Source organism: Theobroma umbraticum, unplaced genomic scaffold (genome assembly GCF_002168275.2).
Source record: "Theobroma umbraticum cultivar Fairchild unplaced genomic scaffold, ASM216827v3 scaffold_44.0, whole genome shotgun sequence".
In the NCBI taxonomy this organism is placed as follows: domain Eukaryota; kingdom Viridiplantae; phylum Streptophyta; class Magnoliopsida; order Malvales; family Malvaceae; genus Theobroma; species Theobroma umbraticum.
The window spans coordinates 2,758,677-2,780,737 of NW_018397255.1; the positions used below are offsets into that span (position 1 = coordinate 2,758,677).

The 22,061-nt window shown below is 35.4% G+C and overlaps 5 protein-coding genes across 7 annotated transcripts; 1 reads left to right on the forward strand and 4 right to left on the reverse strand.

The window, feature by feature from the left end:
- The first annotated feature begins 6 nt into the window (after positions 1 to 6).
- Positions 7 to 3,590, forward strand: LOC110409859 (uncharacterized). Of its 2 annotated transcripts, none has more exons than XM_021419350.1 (6): positions 7 to 247; positions 590 to 1,049; positions 1,543 to 1,853; positions 1,934 to 1,990; positions 2,144 to 2,580; positions 3,105 to 3,590. In XM_021419350.1, the coding sequence occupies exons 2-6, from the start codon at positions 682 to 684 to the stop codon at positions 3,384 to 3,386; spliced, it is 1,455 nt and encodes a 484-aa protein (XP_021275025.1). In that variant the 5' UTR covers positions 7 to 247; positions 590 to 681; the 3' UTR covers positions 3,387 to 3,590. The 2 variants fall into 2 exon arrangements, with proteins under 2 accessions (XP_021275025.1, XP_021275026.1); XM_021419351.1 differs by having other exon boundaries at positions 3,135 to 3,590.
- A 127-nt stretch (positions 3,591 to 3,717) lies between these two features.
- On the reverse strand, positions 3,718 to 6,029 carry LOC110409860 (calcium ion-binding protein). The gene is made up of 4 exons (XM_021419352.2): positions 5,684 to 6,029; positions 5,460 to 5,574; positions 4,674 to 4,734; positions 3,718 to 4,554 (listed from the first exon to the last, which is right to left on the reverse strand). Exons 1-4 carry the CDS (start codon positions 5,715 to 5,717, stop codon positions 4,186 to 4,188), a joined length of 579 nt encoding a protein of 192 aa, XP_021275027.1. The 5' UTR covers positions 5,718 to 6,029; the 3' UTR covers positions 3,718 to 4,185.
- Positions 6,030 to 7,189: 1,160 nt separating this feature from the next.
- On the reverse strand, positions 7,190 to 8,015 carry LOC110409424 (peamaclein-like). Its single transcript, XM_021418763.2, has 2 exons — positions 7,774 to 8,015; positions 7,190 to 7,643 (listed from the first exon to the last, which is right to left on the reverse strand). Exons 1-2 carry the CDS (start codon positions 7,910 to 7,912, stop codon positions 7,459 to 7,461), a joined length of 324 nt encoding a protein of 107 aa, XP_021274438.1. The 5' UTR covers positions 7,913 to 8,015; the 3' UTR covers positions 7,190 to 7,458.
- Positions 8,016 to 10,888: 2,873 nt separating this feature from the next.
- On the reverse strand, positions 10,889 to 17,243 carry LOC110409867 (protein DWD HYPERSENSITIVE TO UV-B 1-like). Of its 2 annotated transcripts, none has more exons than XM_021419359.2 (10): positions 17,073 to 17,243; positions 16,350 to 16,416; positions 15,877 to 16,133; positions 14,227 to 14,836; positions 13,479 to 14,126; positions 12,506 to 12,946; positions 11,973 to 12,167; positions 11,673 to 11,729; positions 11,257 to 11,319; positions 10,889 to 11,167 (listed from the first exon to the last, which is right to left on the reverse strand). In XM_021419359.2, the coding sequence occupies exons 1-10, from the start codon at positions 17,096 to 17,098 to the stop codon at positions 11,084 to 11,086; spliced, it is 2,448 nt and encodes an 815-aa protein (XP_021275034.1). In that variant the 5' UTR covers positions 17,099 to 17,243; the 3' UTR covers positions 10,889 to 11,083. The 2 variants fall into 2 exon arrangements, with proteins under 2 accessions (XP_021275034.1, XP_021275035.1); XM_021419360.2 differs by having other exon boundaries at positions 13,479 to 14,090; positions 17,073 to 17,241.
- Positions 17,244 to 19,254: 2,011 nt separating this feature from the next.
- Positions 19,255 to 21,477, reverse strand: AGP18 (arabinogalactan protein 18). The gene is given in 7 exon segments (XM_021419700.2): positions 19,255 to 19,529; positions 20,287 to 20,352; positions 20,355 to 20,383; positions 20,881 to 20,973; positions 20,975 to 21,142; positions 21,144 to 21,232; positions 21,234 to 21,477. Coding segments are annotated over 7 exon segments (930 nt in total). The 5' UTR covers positions 21,444 to 21,477.
- Between the last annotated feature and the right edge of the window lie 584 nt (positions 21,478 to 22,061).

Consider the following 22,061-nt stretch of genomic DNA (forward strand, 5'->3'; position numbering starts at 1 on the left):
CCTTTATTCCTTTAGAGGCTGGAGCGAACATTTCTTAGCCGTCCTTTATTCCTTAGCTGTCCATTGATCTTGCTCCTCACCATTCACACCCTTGCGAAACCCCTTTTTACTATTATTTTTGGATTCCAATTTTCAAACACCACTCCAAAATTCAAAAATAATCCCTCCGTCACCGGCGGCGCTAAATTCTTTCGCGGGTGATCTTGCCTTTCTCGTCTGCCAGGATGAATAGAGACTCGAACGCGAGGTTCTTCTTTCCCCCTTCTCTGTTCCCTGGTCTGGGGTTTAGGGTTTTGCGACTTATGTGTAACATTTTCCAGTTTTATAATGAAAACATTTCCATTTTTCTTACTGTTTAATGTTCCTTGTGCTCCTATTGTCTCAGGGTATATTTTGACTAACTTGTGATTTGTCAAAAAAAAAATCGATTTTTTCGTTTTTTATTAGCTTGTTTATGTTCTGTAGCTTTGATCAATGTGTACTTTTAATCAAAAATAAATATAACCCATTTACTTGTTTTATTGTTTTTTTCTGTAATTTCAACTTCCTTAGCCAAAATGGTAATATCTTACTGATTCGACTGTTGCAGGAGTTAGTAATTAATTGACTTAGAATGAATTGAAGGACTTATGATTATTAGATATTGGCCCTGATTTGGAGTCAAAAGACAAGTCGAAAACAATGACGGAAGTGGTTTTGGATAATAATGAAAATGGAAGCTTGCCCCATGATTCCAAAGATAAGCTTATGCATTGTGTGAGTAACTGTGAGGACCACATATTTGCTGAGGAAACTTTGTATGGAGAAGGACAAGCAAAAATACCTGAAGGAGATGAGGATATGGAGATTAACATAACTGAATGCACAAATTCTGGTGGGGACAGGTTGGCTGTTGCTGAATGTCAGGATGACACTGAGAATTCGAGTTCTTTTGGTGGCACGGTGTCAGGGATGGAGAATGATTCAGCAATAAGTGATGCTGAAGTTGAATCGGCATTATGTGGTGCGAGTCCACTGGGATCAGTGTTTGATGGATTGTTTCCAGTGAGGTATTTTTTTGTAATTTGTGCTATTTTGTTTTGGTGTTGGTTTATAAACTTATCTGGGTAGATTGTGTGCTGATGAATGATGATTGATTTCTAAACCTTCCACTGCTTTGCCAACTATGAAGATTTCTGCCGGTTTTTTTGGAAATTTAGAATCACTGTTTTAGGAATTTGAAATTGCTGAGGTTATGTATGAAGAACAATGTTCATATTGAAAAATTCTCATGTCCCATTTGCTTGTTAGTTTACTGATATTTAGTAACAAATTTTCAATTGAGTGGTTTCTAAAAACCATAAACCCTAAACCTTATTAAACATACTATTTAAAATCATATTGATGCTGATAGAATTATCGTCTTGATTGTTTTGGCTGGAAAAGTAATGGTAAATAATAAACTCTTTGCTACTATATTACCATTTTGGGAAGTATGCTTGATTTGAAGTCCAATTACATGTTGCATTATTTAGTTTGTTTTGTTTTTCCTAAATTTTACAGGAAGAGAAAGTTGACAGATCATTGGAGGAGGTTTATACGTCCCCTTTTGTGGCGATGTAAATGGTTAGAACTGCAGCTTAAGGAATTTAAGTCTCAAGCATTGACATATGATAGAGAACTTGCAGAATATGATCAGAGAAAGAAGTTTGAATATGAAAAGTTCACTTTTGAAGGGCTTGATGTGAAGTCACAACCTTTTCCTTGTCAATTTCAAAGGAAAAAAGTAATGAAGAGGAGGAAAAGAAAACGAGTTGAAGAGACTGCTGATTTAGCATCTTATATGTCATGTCATAACCTCTTCTCATATTATGGTATGAATTTCATGATCATTCTTAATAGAATTTGTTTTTGCCAAATCCTAATCTGATAAGTATATTTTTCTTGCTCCCAGAAAGTAAGAAATCTGTCGTTGCTACTGCTACTCTGGAAAATGATAATGGTAATTTAGGTAAGAAGAATTATATTTGACTTATTGGTGATTGTTTATCTTATAGTAATAGAACAAGGTTCAACAAATAACCTTACGGTGTGTGTTTGTAAAAATTGACTTTCTCCCTCCTCTACTTGAGATGTCCATTTTCTTACAAGATAATTACTGCAGAAAACAAAACGGGCAATGGCAATGATGATGTTTGGTTGAATGATGGATTGTCGTGTCTTGAATTCAGAGATGGTGATACTTGGTCAGGGCGGATCCTTAGAAAGATTGATCTGGTTCAATCCCAAGTACGCAGGCTAAAGACCAGAGTTGACAAGGTGGTCAACGAAAGTCCTCGAAAGTTCTCTTCCATTAATATGTTGAGTTCCCTTGTGCCATCTGATGCATTAACCGGTTCTAGAAATCGTCCTTCTCCACCTGAGAGTGGAGAGAGAATCCCACATAGATCTCAATATGCTTCATCCCAGCATCTATCTGAGTGTAATATGGGAGATCTTTTTATGCCTGGAAGTGCAGTTTCAAGTCACGGAGAGGTGACACCTTTCCCTGATATGATTGAGGGCACAGGTCAGCATCTGGCCGGGATTTCTTATGAAAATGTGAGTTCTCCTCTTTCAACATATTCTTCTTCTTCTTGATCTTTTAAGTTTTTCTTTTCCATCATTTTCTATTGCTAATAATTCTTCTCTTCTTATTAAGTTTTACATTTCAATTCTTTGCTATTGCTTTTGGCCATAGCAGAGGGTAACAAAGGATTTTACTTGTAATTAAGTATTTTTGGTTTTATTCTTAGCTTCTGCTATGCTGATCCTGCTGGAATGTTAGTTTTGTTTATCTAAGACTAATGGCTAGGAAAGAAAGTTTTTTCCTTTGCACATCTAGCATAAATCAAGAAAAATATTCTCCTTCTCGCCCCATTTCCTAAGTCTCTTATTATTCCCTCTTATGTTTGGTTAATGTTTTACACTACTCTATCATCCTCCCTATTCGCTCTAATCAGGATTCTTTTCAAATTGTTTCATGAAAGATTGTGAATATTAGCTAGTATTTGATTACAAATATGCATTTTGACAATCTTGTTTTCATTTATAGTTCTGCAACTGATCTTCATTTATATCTGCAGACTGAGGATAATATTTTGATACATAACCAGGCTGCGAAGGAAGAGTTGCGTAATTTTCAAAGTGGTTTAACTGAGCAGGCAGAGGAGCCACGGAAACCAATGGAAAAACCTAAGACTGTTTCTATTGTTCTTGCTCCTGGAGATGACCTCCCTACAAACCCTCCTGTTCAACCAAATGCGAAGATATCTTCGACTTCCAAGTCAAAGGGCCCTAATAACAAAAGGAAGAGGGGGAAACGAAAATCAGGCTCAGGTAGGTGGAGTCGAAGATCCTCGGGTTAATTGGATTTGGTAATTTGGGATTTTGAATCTGTACATGTTCGAAGGAAATAACTTCTGGAAGAGCAGTAGTGAACGTATCCAGCTCTAATGATATCTATGTACATGCTCGGTGAATATTTTGCTATCTCCTCCTTGTTTCATGCTTCAAGCATGATTTGTACATGCTACTTGTTCAGTTCAGATGATGCGGTATTCATAGTTTTACATTGTGCTTGGGGGTATTACTTTCTTTGGTGATAGGCCGATCCAGAGTCCAAACCAATCTGTTAACGCTTAGGAATTGAAGTTTCAATTTAACAAACTCGTGTAAAAATTTGAAGAGCGACGGATAAAGTTTATTAAGCTAAAAAGGATGCTTGTATAATCATCTTGTGAGATTTTACTAGAAACAGAAAAAAAGCATTTCAAGCTAGTTTGAAAGATGATGTTCAAGGGTTTCTCTTATTCTGAGTAATCTAATGGTGACCCCCAAATGAATTCCCTGGCTGAAAAACCAGCAGCATTCCAAGTAAATATGCTCTGCTAATGCTACCCGTGGAGAGAATTTCATTAGATTTGTCCAAGCAATTTACATTTACGAAAGTAAACATCATCTCATCTATTAAAATCCTTTCCCAACAGCATGCATATACGCTTACCATAGTGTCAACTGACAGTAGCTTTGTAACTTAAAATTTTATATAAAACCTAGGATATTCACATGTTTCTTCATAATGATTCAAGAGCCTGAGTGAGGCAAGCATTGAAAACCCAATTTTCCTCTTTCCATTTGTTTTTTTCTTTTCTTTTCATTTTAATTTTAATCTGGAGGACAAGGAGGTGTGCTTCGCTCTGCCACAGGCTGAATCTCATCCACATTAGAGGGCTCGGTTTGGTTGGGTTGGGACCGCACGCTCCGCTTGTATAGCCTTCTGGAGAGCTTGGAAATGACCAAGGCAGCCACGGTAACAGATGGTACAAATATAACATCAGGAATGGCCTTAATCATACTCAAATGAGGCAAAAATTCTCCTGCTTTCTTGGCTGCCATGGCTGCTGGAGGGGTTACTATCCCAGTCATAATAGTAGTGTTATCCAGCTTGCTAAGCTTTATTTTCTTAATAAACTGAACAAACACCTCCTTCTTTTTTGCTGGATCTTCTTCATTGCACCATTCTTGAAAACATCTCTGCGTTAAAATTTGATAGTATTGGTATTACGGGATGAATTGAGAAAAGATGAAAGGTAATAGAATGAAGGTAGTGGGAGGAGATGGTACATAAAAATTTCAAGTCAAAATAGACTGACCTCTACTTCACTGCGAGCAGGAGCATCATAATGTTTTCCAGGCAATGCTGAGTTTAAAACACTACAATCAATGGGAGATTGTTAAACTAAAAACTCAGATATTTTCAAATAACTAAAGTAACCACAACAGATAAAGAATAATTGGCATTTGGCAGTGAAGAATCCGATTCCTAACCTAGCATTTTTCTATTTGTTTTCTTGATAGTTTATCCCTGTTTGATGCAAACAAGCTTTCATTTGTGGGTGTGGCATCTTTGTTCTGATGTGATTCTTTGTTTTGCTGGCATTTGGGTAGTTTTCCTGTTTTCTTTGGTTGAGGTGCTCTAAATTCTGATCAGTGGTCTCCACATTTCTTTGGTGGGATTCTATATGTTCAGTTTTCTTGCTTCTAGCAATTTATTTTGGCTGAGAAAAATGAAAAATACTGGCTTTGCTCTTTCAGAAATTCACCCAACTATATATAATATAACAAAGTTCTTATTTATTTATTTATTTTTTTGAGTTTAGGAAAAAAAATTCAAACTCTGTTTTTTAAATAAAAAATTATATATCAATTAATAAATTAAATATTCAAGTACTTTTTATTTATTTATTTATTTATTCATCAATGTGATGTAAAGAAGATATTGAAATGCAAATTTTCATGAGCTAAGCTTTTAAGACATTGTACTAGATAGTTTTATGCAACATATATAGCATTTTCCTCTCCAAAGGGAAACGAATAAAATTATTTTCTTTATGACTACCTAATTCTACAAAAATTTTTATGAAATAGAAATTTCTTACGTCAAGATATCAAGAATAGCAGCATGGAAATCGTCGAAGCCTTTGATTTCTGCATCTGTGAACTGCTCGTAAAGTGATTTAAACACAAAGCTTAACATCTGGGTGGATGGCAACCCTGTCATACACAAAAAGTTCATTCATGGCAGGCATGGAAAATGCAGGGATGTTTTCTTTTTCATTCCCCCTAACTAATAATCAGCCTAAGAAGAAAAAATGATACATACCTTTTCCCATGAAACCACCCATGGAATTCCCCATGTTGCAGAGACTTGAATGAAACTTGAGACAATTAGTCGACTCAACAATGATTTATATAATGGGAGGGAAAGAGGATATGGAAACAGGAAGATCGGGGAATAGCTTTGCCAGTTCATTTGTTAAGTGTAAGCAAGGAATCCACCATCTCTTGCAACTACATTTATCTTAACCTTATTCCTATCTTGTACCTAGCTAGCAATCAGGTTCCTGGAGGAGCTGCAAGCTAACTCAAACGATTATCCCAATTTTTTTCTTTTGCTTCTTCTTCTCCCATCAAGCTTCTCCTCAAATATTGTTTTGAAGCATGTCTTTCGTGGGTGTTGGCTGCGGGGCAGAGCCCTTTCCTTTATGATATGGGCTAAGCCTAAATAATCCCTATCAGAGACTCAAATCAGTCTGTCTAGGGCCGTAAATTTTGATTATGAACTAGTGTTTTTTGTCCTTGCCTTCCCTGTCTTCCCTAGACATCAATCTAGGATTCATTATCGTACTGCTATTTTGCATCCATTCCTGCCTAGTAAGACAGCTTGCTGGGTGTTGCCGTTTCTTAACAATATTAAATGGTTAATTTCTTTTCATCCAATCACTAAAAACGCTACCATCTGTTTACTCGCCAATACATGTATAAGTCTCAAGCACAAAACTTGTGTTTCTTTTGTCACCTGTTGCCTTTCATGTGAACATGTAATGAGTTTCTTTTGGTTTTACGGAGAAATAGATTAATAAAACATACAGCAAAATAAATTTTGAATTAAAAAGAAAAAGTTAGTAAGCTTTACATGCATTGGAATGAGTAAAAGGATGGAAGAATTCAATTTGTTTTAGAGGAATCAATCAATTTCCAAATATTAAATTGCAAATAGAAGTGAATTGATTTTCCATATTTATAATAAATGAAAACTTGAATTACTTCCGGTCATTGTTAGGTATATTATTAGTATTATAGTAATGTTATTAATTACTTCTAAAATTACATTTTTCTCATTAATTGGTGATCCTAATTTCATTTATTAAAGGGAATCTCTTTTGTTAGCTTCTTTGGAAGCACCGCATGGCAGAGAAATAGCCTATTGGAAGTACATTACGTGCTTGGGATGGCAAACACTTCTCTCTAAGTACTGTTAAATTGCAACCGATCAAAAACTAGAATTAACCATCCTTTTATGTATATCTGACTTTGCTCGACCATGAACACCTGTGACCATTCATGCTTTCGTTCTTCTTATTTATTATTTATTATTTATATTTTACTTCATTAAAAAAAATTATAACTTAAAAAGAGTAAAAAATATACAATATATATGGTCGATTGTAGTACTATTTCCTTAAGAATGAGCAAATTGTCAAAAATTAACATTAGTTGAAACAATTACTATGCAACCAATTTTTAATTCTTCAAAGTATTGTTTTGTTTTTGTTTTTGATTAAAAAGTAACAAAATAATAAGAAACAAACAGGCCTAAGATAAAGAATTTGTTTCATGCATGAACCATATATTTTTTACTTAAACAAAATGAAGTCACATTTATTTAGCATTTGATAAGGAATTAATTATAAATCTACATATAATTAATGGATGATAACGATTAATATATGGCCTTCCCAAGGAGAGGTGGATGGGAACTTATAAGGCGGCCGAAGGTGGCAAAACCAACACACATAAGTGAACTAATATTGGCAACGAATGAGATAATAAGAAAGCCGATGAAGGTGTGCTGTTAGGTGCAACGCTACTGAACTCTCAAGGGCACTTGGGGTTGCCCTTAGAGTTCAACTTGTCTCTGTAGCAAGGGCATTCTGATTTGTTGCCATAGGTCCCTGATGGAACACAGCTACATTCTCGGCAGCATATCCCACAGTACTTGAGACAGCGGTCTTTAACTCCAGCCTGGGAACACCTCTCTCCGCACTTGCCATCGCAGAAACCTTTTTGTCAAAAAAAAAGAAAAAAACCACAGAACCATTCATTTCGTTAGAGAAATAACCCCAAGAAAGTTACGTACAGCAAATGTCAAATGCATGCATGGGAAAGACTTATAAAGAAAAAGAACATTACTCGGAGGAGCAGGTGAAGGAGGAGGGACGGGGGCAGCAGGTGTGGGGGTGGGCATTACGGGTATGGCAAAGGAGAGTTGGACAAAAGATGAGCTCAAAACCAGGGAAACAAAGAGTAAAGTCGCAAATAAAAACTTCATTTTTCTTTTGCTTTCTCTGTGGTGGAGAAAAATATATCAATCTGGCTTGCTCCAGAGAAGAGCTGGCTAGACGTCGAGTGAGTGGCCCGATGGATTTCTGAGATTTTGCAAAGGTATTTATAGAGGCGTTTTTGTGAGTGATGGAAAAAGAACAAAAAAAGGGTAATGCTTGTACAGCTTTGGTACAGACTGTAAGGTGGTCCTTTATCGTAGGATGCGGGGACCATGAGCCCAAGTCCTTTGTTCACTAAGGTTCGAAGAGCTTCAAGATTTGTGTTGTCCAGCCAGGTTTGTCCTAGGAACAAAGCTTACTAGTTGCTACTTCCCCTTCAGTTTCCCAAGTTGCAACTGCTTACGAAATGTACTCCAAAGTGATAAAATCGATAAAGAAAAAAAATATATCAGATGAAGGTTTTCTTTACATTTTATTAACCATTAATTAATATATGTGCAGTATGCAATGTTCCAAGACTTCATCCAGCTTAGCTGGCTGGGAATATATACCCATGATCCAATTGTACCTCGTTATCAGTTCAAATCTACTCTTGGATCACTTAGAAAAAAAAAGTTTCAAACCTCGGTTAATCCCAGCAAAGTTTTAGAATATTGTTTGACCCGGAAAGGCAGGTTAACTTGGATACTTGGAGAGGCTTTGAAAGATCGTTTCCTACCAGTGCATTTGAATGAATAATTACGTGTTTCCCAATTATTAAATATATCTAATTACAGTAATGTCACATACTTATTTTAAAAAAATCAATAGTATTAAAATGTATAATTAATTTGCATAATTTTCACATATATTTAATAACCTTTACTTTATAAGTAATTTCCTATAGATGTTCAATAACTTACAGTTATTGAAATATTAGATATTCAGTTACTGAATATCATATAATTTTTCAATAACTTCAGCCTATAAAAATTAGTAATCTCAAAATATATAATCAGTTTTTATAACATTCATTTATTTTTTAATAATATTTATAGTAGGGACAATACACCTAAACCTTCTTGGAGATAATTTTTTTTTTTGGAAGATATTGACGGACCTGTCCCAACCTGACCCTTGTATTTTTCGAATGCAAAAACGTTTATAATCAACTTAATTAGAACGTATTGATACATGTATATATTATAAATATAATATAATACAATTCATGCTAGCAGAAACTATACAAAGGATCATTGCTAGCTAGACGTTGTGATGATGATGAGTCAGCAGTTTTATCAAGTACGTCAATCCTTTTCCAACCATTAAAACCCATTTAATCAGTTTTTGGATCAAGTCAAATATCCCATCAATACTAATGTGTTCTTCGAGGAGTCCAGGCTGTTCGACCTGATCAACTGGCCCAATTTGCACTGAGTTTTCTTTCCAGCTTGGGAATATCCAGGTGGGAAGTATCTGAAAAAGATCCCACAATTGAACAAAACAAAACTTCAAAGACATGAAAGACAAGAAAAAAATAATTATCGTGGTGGAAAACAACAGGTTTGGTGGCATCCTTTGCCAAGCTTGTACATTTTCCTCGTTTCCTCTGATTAATGTGGAAGTTTGACAAAATGCATTGAAAAAATATAAAAATTTATGGTTAGGTTGGCCAATGGCTTATCACCTCAGTGCATAATGAAGCATATGTCTCCCTGGAAGGGTGAACAACTACAGCGATAAATTATGAAAGCCCTGTCGACAAGTGCATGACTTTGACTTAGAGCCGGAAATAAAAGTTTATGCAGCCTCCAAGTTATGACCTCGGATGACTAGCTACCATCTCACCAGCTGGATCTCAGAATCCAAATCGTTTATTAGTATAATAAAGTAATTAATGAAAACGACCTTAATTAATAAATCTCCAAGCATCATTGTTAGGTGATTAATTAGGAGATGTTATACTTACCCTCCACATTATAATTACAGCTACTAATTCATACTATCTTTTCTGAGTGTCCCATTCCAACCACTCCATGTTTATTTCTAGGCACAACACATAAAATATTAAACTGATACCAGCAGACTAATGACAAAAATGATTTTCTTGAACAATGCCTTGAATACTTTAAGAGATTTAGTTAAAATATTATTTATAGTAATTTTCTTTGTCTATATGCAATAATTAATGGTTAATGTTATGAATTTCAATATATATATATATATATATTAAAAAATGATATTATATATTTAAGTGGTATTTGATATTTTACAATGTAGTGTGATTATAAGTAATATGATTGCAAGTAATGTGATTGCAGGAAAAATAAATTTAGTATTTAAGTAAAATAATAATTAAAATATAAAAAAATAATATTGTAACATTTGATTTATAAATATTTTATTCAAAATATAATGTTAATTTTTAAAATTATTTTTATTTATTAAAATATAAATTTAATATACTTATAATTTTTATTATTAATTTTTATATAATATCATCTCCTATATTTATTTTTAATGTGATATACTTTATTTTTATTATAATCTTATATATTTATTTTATTTTTTATATTATATTTTTTTGAAATTTTTTTTAAAAATATAATATAAAGTTTATCGATAATCACTATAATTACTAAAAATAATAATAAAAATCTCTCGAAATTTAAAAATAAAAAAATAAATTATAACATTACAAAATATTTTTAACAAAATAATAAAAATTAATGAATAAAAATATATTTAATAATATTATAAAATACAATATAATCCAATTGTATTGTTTTTGAACTGCAATCACATTATATTTATTGGTTGTAATGTAATTGCATTGCAATTTTATATTTACATTAATTTTTTACAAAACAAACGCTGTAATATAATTTAATTAAACATTATAAAAAATATATTCTCACTTTCCTCGTACTAATACCAAATGCTACTTTAATGTAATCATAAAGAGCATCATTATAACACTCATTAGCAAAATTCATGATAAGAACACAAAATTATAATCACTAGAGTTTTAACTCCCTAAGCAATAAGTATAAGGTGAGATTTGAATTTTCTTTGATAATTATACAGACAGTTGCTAGAAATCATGTATTTACAAAAGGAGGGTCAAAATTTTTTCTGCATAGACAACTTGAGATATACATAACAATAACAATTACATTTTCTGAAGGTTGTGGACTAATAATCATATACATGTAGATAACTTAATAGAGATACAAAGATCAACCTCCACGACCACAGTAAGGATGAATATCTTGACCATGACAACATTCATCGGCATAGTGACTTGAGGCAAGTAAATTGACCTGCAGAAAAGCACAATGAAATATTTAGTGAAACCCAGATGAACTTTAGTATTGTCAATGATTGGAAAAGCAAGTCATGCAGATGCCACCTTGACGATCTCCTGCTTTGAGGTTGGCCGCGTACTGGCTGTCAACATACTGAAGTTAAAATGCTGCTTCCGGGCAAAAAGAGAAAAAAAATATATCAGGTCAAATTATTTCATCAGGAACATTTTATAACTTCATACTTCAACATTTAGGTATGGATACATGATAACAGAAATACATGGAGTCCTGTCTCACACATTCAACTTTGTAATTACTATCCATTTCTATTCCTCCTTTGCTTACTGCCAACTTATCTGAAATGTACTTGTGACTCTTGCATAATATGCAAAAAGATTGAATTCTCATTTATTGAACATGATACTAAATTGGCTTCAAGCAGAGCATTAAGGAATAGTTCTCTGTAATATCTGTTGAAAAATGGAATGAATAAAGCAAAGAAGGAAAATGCAAAACTTACCCTGAAAGGATCACCCCTTAAGGACTGCACAAATATAGAGTTCCCTGACTCCATCCCCTACAAATGAACAAGAAACACCTCAAATCTTTAATTCCTTATTGGTCAAAAAAAGCTGTCAGGAGCAGTAGGCATAAAAGCAGTCAAAACCAAAAGTGAGATATGAAATATCAAAAAAATTATGTTTCTGAAGTGATTTGGAGTTTAAGTCTGGGGTATTTGAGTCCTTAACAATGAATAGAGCCCTCTCCACCTATTCCCATTCAGCTTTCCGTTAAACACCAATGGAATATGAAAATGTACCTCAATATAGACATCCCTAAGTCGCCTTCCAGTTTGAGCACAGCATATGCGAACAACATGTTCATCGCAACTGCCACTAATGATATAGTCCCTTCCATTCATATAATATGAACGAGTATAGTTATGAGCACTTCCAGTTGAAGTTATGTTAAAATTCATGTGGAGCCTCCCATCTACTGCCAAAAGTTGCTTAACCTGAATGACACCATTAAGGGTTAGCAATCTTTTGAATCCATTAAAAGGAGAACCAAGACCACAATCACTTGCACGAAAAGGCTAATCCAAATTAATCTGTGAAGAAATTAATAATAAAACTGATTGCTTTCAAAAAAAAAATCCTGATCATTACTAATGGCCTATGATTATCTTGTCAAACTCAACCAAACAAAATCTTGAAACATGCTGACCAAGTATACTTAATCATTTAATCCTTTTCAAGCACCACAAATCCCATCTTCATAGAAGACATAATAAATTTTCCCAAATAGGTTTAATCTATAATACAAAATTACAGTTGAGATGGATCTATGTACCTCATTATCAATGGCCGACACAAGAAGATAGAGATCATCTGGAGAAAAGCAAACCATAACATTTCCTCTGGAGCTTGAAGCAGTATAACAAGGCCTCTCTGGTCTCTCCCTCAAATCCCACATCTTCACATCTTTGTCAAATGATGATGTAGCAAACATAAAAGGAGAGTGATGAGCAAACTTTGCAACATTAATAGGCTCTTGATGCATATTAGTGAATACTTGTAAACGTCTTCCACTGCTAATGTCATATAGAGCAACTCCTTTTGAGTACCCACTGGCAAGGAACTTGTCATCTGTTGAGTTGACATGAACAGAAGTTAATTGTTCAAAATCTTCAAAACTAACTGCATCAGAACCACAACATGTGTCTCCTAGTTTTGCCGGCATCTGATTAACGTCAAACAACTTCAAGCAACCATTATCAGATCCAGAAACAATCTGTGTTTTCAACACAGAGAAAAAACCATCAGTGATAACCAAAGTTACAAAAGCAAAATAGAGCAGCCCAACATATAACCTAGGTGCCACTATCTATTCCAATGTATTTCTATGGCTATTACTTAAATCAAATATATTATCAAGCAATTAATTACTATCTAATTAATCCCATTTCAGAATATGAAATGTGAAAGCTTGCCACTGTTGCTTGGACATCCATGAGGTAAGCACAAAGTAGACCAATTCCAAGGCACAAATGAACCATGAACAATGAGCAGAAAAAGCTTCAAAATCTCTCTTTTTTCATAGACTACTCCATGAAACATTTTAATGTGAACACAAAGCCAATTATTCTGTTTATCACTACCATCTAATATGTAATGATATTCACATTATTTTACTACACAACATAAAATGCTTCTTTGAAGCCCACTTAATTCAGATTGAAGAAACAGGGCACTCGTGTAATTAAAAACTGCAGATAAAATTACCTAATCAGAGAATAAACTGCTGCATTGCAGTGAATCCATACCTTGGATGGATATTTCTTGAGCCAACAGAGTCCCAGAATGCTGTTCATCATCCCTGTAGATGAATTATAGCCAACGATATTCCCAGTCTCATGGTTGATAACAACTATTTCACCATCTAAAGTTCCAAAAGCCATAAGGCTGGAGTTGGAAGGATGGTACTCAAATTGCCTTGGACGGAGCCTCTTAGTTTCTTCTTTAGATATATGGCTAAAGCTGGACACAGGATGGAAGAAGGGCCATGTGGAAGACCCAAATTTGGCAGCACTAAGAGATCTCGAGAAGAAATGTTGACTCTTTCCACAAGAATATGGTTGCTTTAGCTTTGAAGAGTTCTGGCAGTAAGTAACACTTGTTCCCATTTCACGCTTCTGCAAAATGTTAACAACACTTTCTCTGTGGTTATATTTATATGGTAAGTACTCATAGTATTCCGAACAGATAGCCTTTGAAGTTTCCCTCTCCATCTTTTTGATCAGCAGATTATCTAATACTTCTAAACTGGGCAAGGAAGCAACCATGTACTCTCTATAATGTCTCTCAAAGCATATGGGTGAAGGATGATGCCAAGTATCTTTATGCAATGTCCCAGTGACATTCTTCAAGGCCTGCTTCTGCACATGTAATGAATGCTCATCATTGTCTTGTATCTGCAGCTTGCCAAAAGAAGTTAGAAAATCTACAATTATGAAGAAATCTAAAGTTTTCTAATCACTATAGATCATACCTACAAGCATATTCTCTGCTTACCTCATTTTGCGTTTTGGACTGTTCATACGAATTAGGAAGCGAACCGGTTGATGCTTCCAATAGGTTTTGAAGGTAACCTGAAAGTTTGACTTCATCAACTTCTGATGGATCATCTGTTGCTCTCTGATCTTCAGATACCATAACCGATTCTTGGAGAGAAAGTAAGTCTATAATTGTCTCATCAGCAGAAGAAGCTTGCAATGTATCACATCCAGTAATGACAGAAAGTTCCTCATTGTATGAACAGATATTAATCACATTTGAACGAGGCCTCTCATTCTCAAGCTTTCCTTTCTCCCTAGATGACGCACAGCATGGCCCAGTATCCTTGCAACAAAGACAATTTTGGAACCGTAATTCCAATAAGGAAGGAAGTTTCGCTAGAACTGCTGTTGTTGTCCAGAGATTAGCAACTCTGGTCTCACACATTGATAGACGCATCAGATTTGGCATGCAAGAAAAGCAGTCCTTTTGTAAAGTAGTAAGTGAAGTACAAAAATCCAAATTTAGGGTGTGCAACTGCATAAACCTTCCAACCATGTTGAGTTTTTGGATATGGCTTGACCTCAAGTTTAAAACATGGCAAGGCAAGCCAACGTGGCATAGATCCCTGAGTAGATCCCCAAAAATAATAAAGTTTAAATTTTGTCCAAATGATAAATATTTCGATGCACTTAAGCTTCATTGTTAACTAGAATCAGTTGGTGACAGTAGAAATTTATCAGAACAAGAATATGAAAACATTAAATCAATAAGTACCAAATTGGTACAATATCCATAAAAGTTAGTTAAGGGCAAAATAAAATTCCACACGATAACCGTCAAATGCACTTAAGGGTTACAAGATAATGGACCAATGCAGTATTATAACCGAATTCTAGTATATGTCTTTCCTTAAGCTTCATAAAATATATTAGGTAAGTAGCTTTTCTAAACATGCTGAATTCCATCAAATGGGAGACATTTTAATGAATCTGTACTGTAGGACGTTGCAAGATAAAATTTTAGAGATGCAATTGCCCTTTATTTTCCCTTTCTTGCTCTGTTACTAACCATTTGTACCACTAATCATTATGAATGTAAGCCCCATATAGTCTCTTGCAGCTTGCTATATTATTCTTCAAATTGATAGCAGATTCTAATAAAACACTTCCATATACCAGAGATTTTTTCCTCCTTTAGATACATCAGAGGGTTGGTTAACACTACCATTAAAATCTCTGGTATATGGAAGTGTTTTATTAGAATCTGCTATCAATTTGAAGAATAATATAGCAAGCTGCAAGAGACTATATGAGGATCTGAATATCAAACACAGAATCATCAAATCATATTTGGTCCTTTAATTGGTGAATGATAAATTAATTTACTTTTAAGTTAGTTAACATCTTGTTCAGCAGAGAACCTGCATCTCTATGTACTATACATATTTTAAGTAATTGCTATCAATCAACTATTTTTGAGAGGTCTGCAAGTATTATTGCTTTGACTATTGACAAATCTCAGGGATGTAAGGCAACTTCATTCAAAGGGTGAGAAACGAAAAACATATATATTTGAAAAACAACTTGAAAATTACAAGTAAAAATCTTGGGAATCATTCAAACATGTTATAACCAAGAGTGGTAAAGGGATGGAAGTATTACAGACCAGAGAAAGTCCTCCTTTATTGATGCATTAGCAAGATCAATTACTTGGAGCTTTAGTTTGATGGCATTCATCAAAGAAAGTATGTATTCTTCATTCAAGAAAGAAGTTGATTCATGATGGAAGATATCAACTCCATCAATATCAGTAGAGTCGATTTCTGCAAATACGTCAATTAATGGAAGAATATCATCATCTTTCAACTGGTTCAGCAAAACCACAATTTTACACTTCTCTTGACAAGACTTTTGAACCTTGGCCTGAAAGATAAAAAAAAAAAGTCATCAATGGCTGTGAAAACTATAAATTGACTTGAGATATGAGTCAATATTATTCCTATCAATCAGCTACAAGAAATATGCTGTACGAAAACAATCTAAGCATTTTAAAGGAAACAATTCTTTTGAAAACTTGTACCAGCCCTGGCATACACACATTCATGCACAATACATTCTACAGGATGTTGTAAAATTGACCTTAGAGAACCAGGATAGTACTGCAGAGCTTGGTGGAACTTTATGCCTCCTACAAGAATCAAGATACCTAGCACCAAAAATAGAGAATTCGGGCGTTAGTAAAACGCTAAAATACAGAACTGCAATATCAGAATGACAAAGGCCTTCAGAAACTCCCATGAACAATACACAGTTCGGTTACCAATTGTCTATATTAAGAAAATGTGGAGATGAAGTACAACCGTGTCTCATCAAAGAGTGAATGGATCAAAACGAGGGGTTTATAAATAAGGTGTAAAATGTCCACGTCTCACTCATCCCATTCATTACCATATCGAGTTGGGTTAATCTTATTCTTCAGCAACTGAAAGGAAACTCTTTCAAAGCTCTATTTCGAGTTTAAACAGGCAAGCTTTCACTAATCTAGCCAAGTTCAATTAGTTCACGGTGTCAACATATTTCAGCTGGATGATGACACCCTATGAATGGCATTGCTAAAACAATGATTAAAAACTAAATTTGCTCTAAATTGCAGTATTAGTTTACATTCATGCAAATACATTACCATTACTTCAAATATCTACAAATTCTAAACCACATGATTTCTTCACTGGTCAACTCCATTTTATCAATTAATCATATACTTACACGTTCTAAACAACCGCTATGTACGGCAAAAACAATAGTTGAACAATTAACCAGCAGAAAAAGAAAGAAAGAAAGAAAGAAAGAAAGAAAAGGCACCAATCCTGTAAGCTGGAGATATCCATGGATGGACCTTCGCCAAGTTTCTGCTCTGTCTTTGTAGTTTGCAGTTACCAAAGTGGTAACAGTGGATCTAAACTTTGGTAAAGTAAGAGAAAAAAATATATATTAAAGTCACTCACTGTATCTGCAACAGGTGAAGTGATACCGTGTATAAGTGAAGTGGCGTCTCAGAAACACATGTCTCAGAGGATAAGCATAAGCAGCATTTACCACTACTATTTGCTCTGCTCATATCAATTCGGACGTTTCTTTTGTCAGTTAGCCTTGGCGGACTATGACATTTCAACTTGTTGTGGGTCCAACTCTGATGCCTCTTCTTTATCTCCACATGTTTTAAACGAGTCATGTCCTCAGAATGGGTCCATCATCAACCTACACGGGTTCAGCTTTGGGCCTATCAGTTCACCTGAATTCCAGACTCGAACCGGAGATAAGCTAGCCTGGAGGCCCTGGGCCACATGCATTGCTCTCGAAGAAGACCTTTCCTCCCATTGATTAACCATAAGCGTATTTACCCATATTTACCCATGTAAATTATTAATAAATTTTACTTAGGTGCGCTTTAGGACTTGATTCCGAATAATAGAGACTTACATACCAAGCAACTATTGCTATTTGTTTTGATGCGGCAGGATGCCTATATCACTTTAGCCAAGACCATATAATGTCATTCTATTTGCATTTTTTTTCTTTCCTTTTTCTCTCCTTATGGATGGCCCACAAGGAAGCTAATGCACTTCTTGCTTTTCAGTTATAATTTTTGTCTCAATCTTATCTGGTAGTACTATATTTATGCATAAAATAAAACCAATGGTGTGAAAAAAATTTAAAACAAATAAGGAAAATTGATATAAGCACACATACATGTGGGAAGGCTCCCCTCAATAAGAAATCATATAAATTGTCAAATTATGGAATAATTAGCATACGGATTGTTTTCACTGTGAGTTCAATGGGCAAATATTAAAATTTAAAAAGATCAAATAAAAAAACAAATAAGAAAGACGAATGGAAGTAATAATAAAAAACAGTTAGGGGTTGTGATCATTATTATGGAATTGAAGATGCTCAAGGTGTATTGGTTGTGAAATAAAGAGTAGGTCCTAAACTTTTGAAGAGTAATATTGAAATGGAAGGCACAACCAGGGTAGGAGTTTATTAAAAGGACTGCTCAGATTTTACACTTAAGAGGCACAAGTCAGGAAGTTTTGACTGAGGGGAAAACAAATCAGGGTCCATGTAATCAATGTTTAATTGTGTATGATTGTAATATAAATATCACAAGTTGCTTTTCATTGTGTGGGCAATCAAAATAATTCGTAAATTTTTTAAACTCAATTTTACTGCATTTTAAAAGCATCAAAAGAAGATTGATAAAAATAAAAGTTCACTAATTTTACTGATTAAATCAAACACGTGCTGTTCTGCAGGAAGCTTGGTCAGATCTTGAAATATGTTCGTACGTTCATGTGGATGGACAGGGTTTTTTAAAGCAATTTAAAAAAAAAGATATTTAATCTCAACCAAGTACCAACTACCAAGACAACCAAAATAATACTATATCATGAATTAATCTGCTCCTTTAAATTGTTAAGAAACTAGTAATGTAGGATTTCCCCCACTTAGATCTACATCCTAATTAAGTCTCTCTCTCTGATGATAATGCTATCTATTAATTTACATAACAAGTTTGCAGAAAAAAGAATTGACTTCTTTTCACCATTGGTTGATAAGCGTCTGTCCACGGCATCTTTCGGTTCCTAAAAGCTACGGAAGTCCATTTTCTGATAACAAGCACAAATATGAAAAGGATGACATCGCAGCTGAAACTTTTTTTTTTTTTGTGTTAAAAAAAGATGCCTCTGCTTCTGCACTATAGGTCCCAACTCTCAGAAGGTAACTAAAACTCCGATGCCACAACGTTGTCATTTGTCAATATGTATATATTTGGCTGTATGGTGATAATTTTTGCTGCCTCAATAATGGAACTTTATTTGAACGGGAAGCCGAAAGCCTAGCATTAGAGGTGACTTCAATATGGGATTAGTTCCCATGAACTTTGGGTTTTTATTTTTTATTTTTTGTTACTTTAGAGATTGAATAGTGAATTCTAGAAAAATAAAAATAAAAAACAAGATGCTTCCGAAGCAGATAATGGCTAAGGAGTACGTTTTTCATCTTGGAAGCTTTCGTTTTTTACCTGAAGAATTTTATGACAAGAGCAATGAGCTTTCTCAACATGGGTGGAGAGACTTCTGGTTCGAGCTGTCGTGTCATGGGTCACAATTTTCCGAAAACTTTTAACGGCACGCTTGCGTTTGATGAGACAGGTGTAACAATTGTTATCTGTTAGTGTTTTACCCACGGTTACGGGTGACAATACAAGCTCATTGAGGGATAAAAAAGGATCAGCGGCAGACCAGACTTTCCATACTGCCCATAAACGGACCGTTTGCATAATAGGGATATATGACGCGATTCCCACTCACCACATCCACCCGATGCTGGGTCTTTTACTGGTTGATTCGTAAATGTCTTTGAAAAGTTGCAATTCAACGAGTTTTGGAGACGAAATCCGAGAAAAAGCTTGAACAAATGTGCCTGGTGTTAGCCATTCACTCTTGCGTGTGTTTAATAAGTACTATAAATGGGGAGTATACTAGATGCTGACTACTGTGGTAGCCATTTCCAACAGTTGGGTGCACTCTCAAGTCTCAAGAGGTTTTCATCATCAATCATGACAGACAGAAATGCTTTGTGTTGAGGAATAAATTCGTTTCATTTATCGAAAACAATTCCTTGATGACGTGATAAATAATCAATTGTGATTGATTGCCTGGAAACTACTGAAGAATTTGTGATTTATTAAAAGTAGAACCGAAGAATAATGAAGTAAGCCACGCTTAAAAGGAAATCTAAATGGGAATGGAATGAGAAAGAAAGAAAGAAAAGCATCCTAGAAACAAGTAGTCCAGAAGGAATAAGTACGGAATTAACACAAAAAAGAAGGAAGAAAAGAACTAAGTCTCCCCCTTCAACTTTCCCAAAAGAATTACAAAAAAATGTGGTCAAATCTCCAACAAGATAAACCACACCACTAAAGTAGTATTCAAAAGGAAACAAATGGAGTAAAATAATATATTCAATGAGACCAGTAGATTACAAAAAACGAAATAAATAAATAAATAACACCAAATCCAAAGCTCTCTTGAAATCAATGCAATGGCGCGCCATCCCAATGCCAGTCCTCCAATATCTTCTGCATGCTCTTGATTGCCTCTGCTCCACTCTGCAATTTTTTTAAATTTCGACAAAATTCTAATTTAGAGATCTCCGAAATTCCAAAGCCAATTAATTAACTACTAAAAGTATTTAGATTTAATTATTATTTTATTTTGGTAAAATGCACGGAGTGTAATTATTGAAACCATGCAACGTGTATGTACGTTCTGACATTGACCTGAATCGGTCATTTTCGCTGTCACTCTAATTTTTAGGCTCTACTGTAGATCACCTCAGGATCCAGCTGGTTCTCTTAAATAACTAATGTCCAGTTCCACTACCTCGCCGGCGCGTCATTCAAACGCGCTTAAACGAACCGGACGCTCACTTGAGCCAGAATTCACATTCTAATTTCCAAAGTTCATTTTCGAAATATTATAAACTCGAGTATGCTAATAAACGCTTATGTATTAGTCTAAATTCTTAGATCTAGAGGCGCATTGTTGACCGGTTTAGTTAGAACCCAACAGATAGAAACGAGAGGAAAGAGAGTATAATGTACTCATCGGCGAGCGACGGAAGGCCGGGAGAAGCGTCGAGGCTTGGTCCAGGAGCTCCTTATGGGGCGGGAGGTCCAAGCATTCAGGTGAAGGAGCGGGGCATTGTGTTTCTTAGACTTCTTCTTGCTCTTGCTTGGAGCTGGTCAGGAACCTCAGCAGTTGTCGTGCAGCAACAGGACCGGAGGAGAAGCGGAGCGCTCTGGAGGAGTTGCTGTGTTCGCAGCTGGGGTAGAGCTCACAGGAAATGGAGCCGGTGAGAACTTACGGAGTAGCAGCAGGAGGGGAAGAAACCGGAGCAGATTTAGATGGAGCCGGAACCGTCGCAGGTTTCTCCGGAGCCGCAGCCGGTGGGGACCGAGTTGGTTGAAGATGTTGGTGGTGAATGATGTGGAGAAGTGGTTGGAGCATTAGGAGCGGTGATTTTTGCTCGCAGGAGCTGTAGCAGAGCAGTAGTAGCTAGTTGCCGCTGGAGGAGCTTTAGTGGTGCGGCGGTAGGAGATTGACCACCGACACCAGCCACCACAATGCAAATCAAAGCAACAAGCAACGCGCTTCTACGATCCATTCTCTTTTTCGGTTTTGATGCTTTTTGGCTTGAGACTGAGTGGGGAGTGAAGTAGTAAGAGAAATAGTGGCAGAGAGAGAGTATAAATAAATAAACGAAAAAAATAATCATGACGGTGATCAAGGTAACGACGGATCTGAACCGTAAACAAAATGTGGCCCACGATCACATGGGTCAGGATTAACCGTTGGATGAAACCTATGGGGCCCACGATTATCCAACTACCAAACAAATTAGACAGTGAATGTGTGCGCTCGACACAGTCTGGAATGGGGGCCCACTAGGAAGGGCGTCCCAAATTAGTGCATGTGATTTGCTGACACCACTAATTATAATTCAACTAAATCTTGTTTAATTAATTTCTCGTGGGGCGTGATTTTTTAGTTTTCTTTTTAAAATTTTTGTGGGCTGGAAATGGAGTAATGGAGTGGCGAGACAGCTGGAAGGACCGTGAGGGTGGTCATGTTGCGCAACGTGACAAACCAATAGGAGGCGACCACGTGAGAGCGTTACGGCAATATTACAGGCAAAGTTGTTGCGTAGAGTCGAGTGAATTTTACATGGGATTATCACAGTCACCGGCACAAAACTGTGGGTCCCACGCAAAAGTTGTCTCGA

Coding starts and splice junctions, on each gene's coding strand:
- LOC110409424 (XM_021418763.2), bottom strand. CDS start 7,912: ATGAAGTTTTTATTTGCGACTTTACTCTTTGTTTCCCTGGTTTTGAGC. Junction 7,644..7,773: donor TCCTTCACCTGCTCCTCCGA/GTAATGTTCTTT, acceptor TTTGACAAAAAG/GTTTCTGCGATGGCAAGTGC.
- LOC110409859 (XM_021419350.1), top strand. CDS start 682: ATGACGGAAGTGGTTTTGGATAATAATGAAAATGGAAGCTTGCCCCAT. Junction 1,050..1,542: donor GATGGATTGTTTCCAGTGAG/GTATTTTTTTGT, acceptor TAAATTTTACAG/GAAGAGAAAGTTGACAGATC. Junction 1,854..1,933: donor TAACCTCTTCTCATATTATG/GTATGAATTTCA, acceptor TCTTGCTCCCAG/AAAGTAAGAAATCTGTCGTT.
- LOC110409867 (XM_021419359.2), bottom strand. CDS start 17,098: ATGGATATCTCCAGCTTACAGGATTG. Junction 11,320..11,672: donor TAAGGGGTGATCCTTTCAGG/GTAAGTTTTGCA, acceptor GCCCGGAAGCAG/CATTTTAACTTCAGTATGTT. Junction 11,168..11,256: donor CAAAGCAGGAGATCGTCAAG/GTGGCATCTGCA, acceptor GCTTTTCTGCAG/GTCAATTTACTTGCCTCAAG.
- LOC110409860 (XM_021419352.2), bottom strand. CDS start 5,717: ATGGGGAATTCCATGGGTGGTTTCATGGGAAAAG. Junction 5,575..5,683: donor GGGTGGTTTCATGGGAAAAG/GTATGTATCATT, acceptor TGTGTATGACAG/GGTTGCCATCCACCCAGATG. Junction 4,555..4,673: donor CTGCTCGCAGTGAAGTAGAG/GTCAGTCTATTT, acceptor ATTTTAACGCAG/AGATGTTTTCAAGAATGGTG.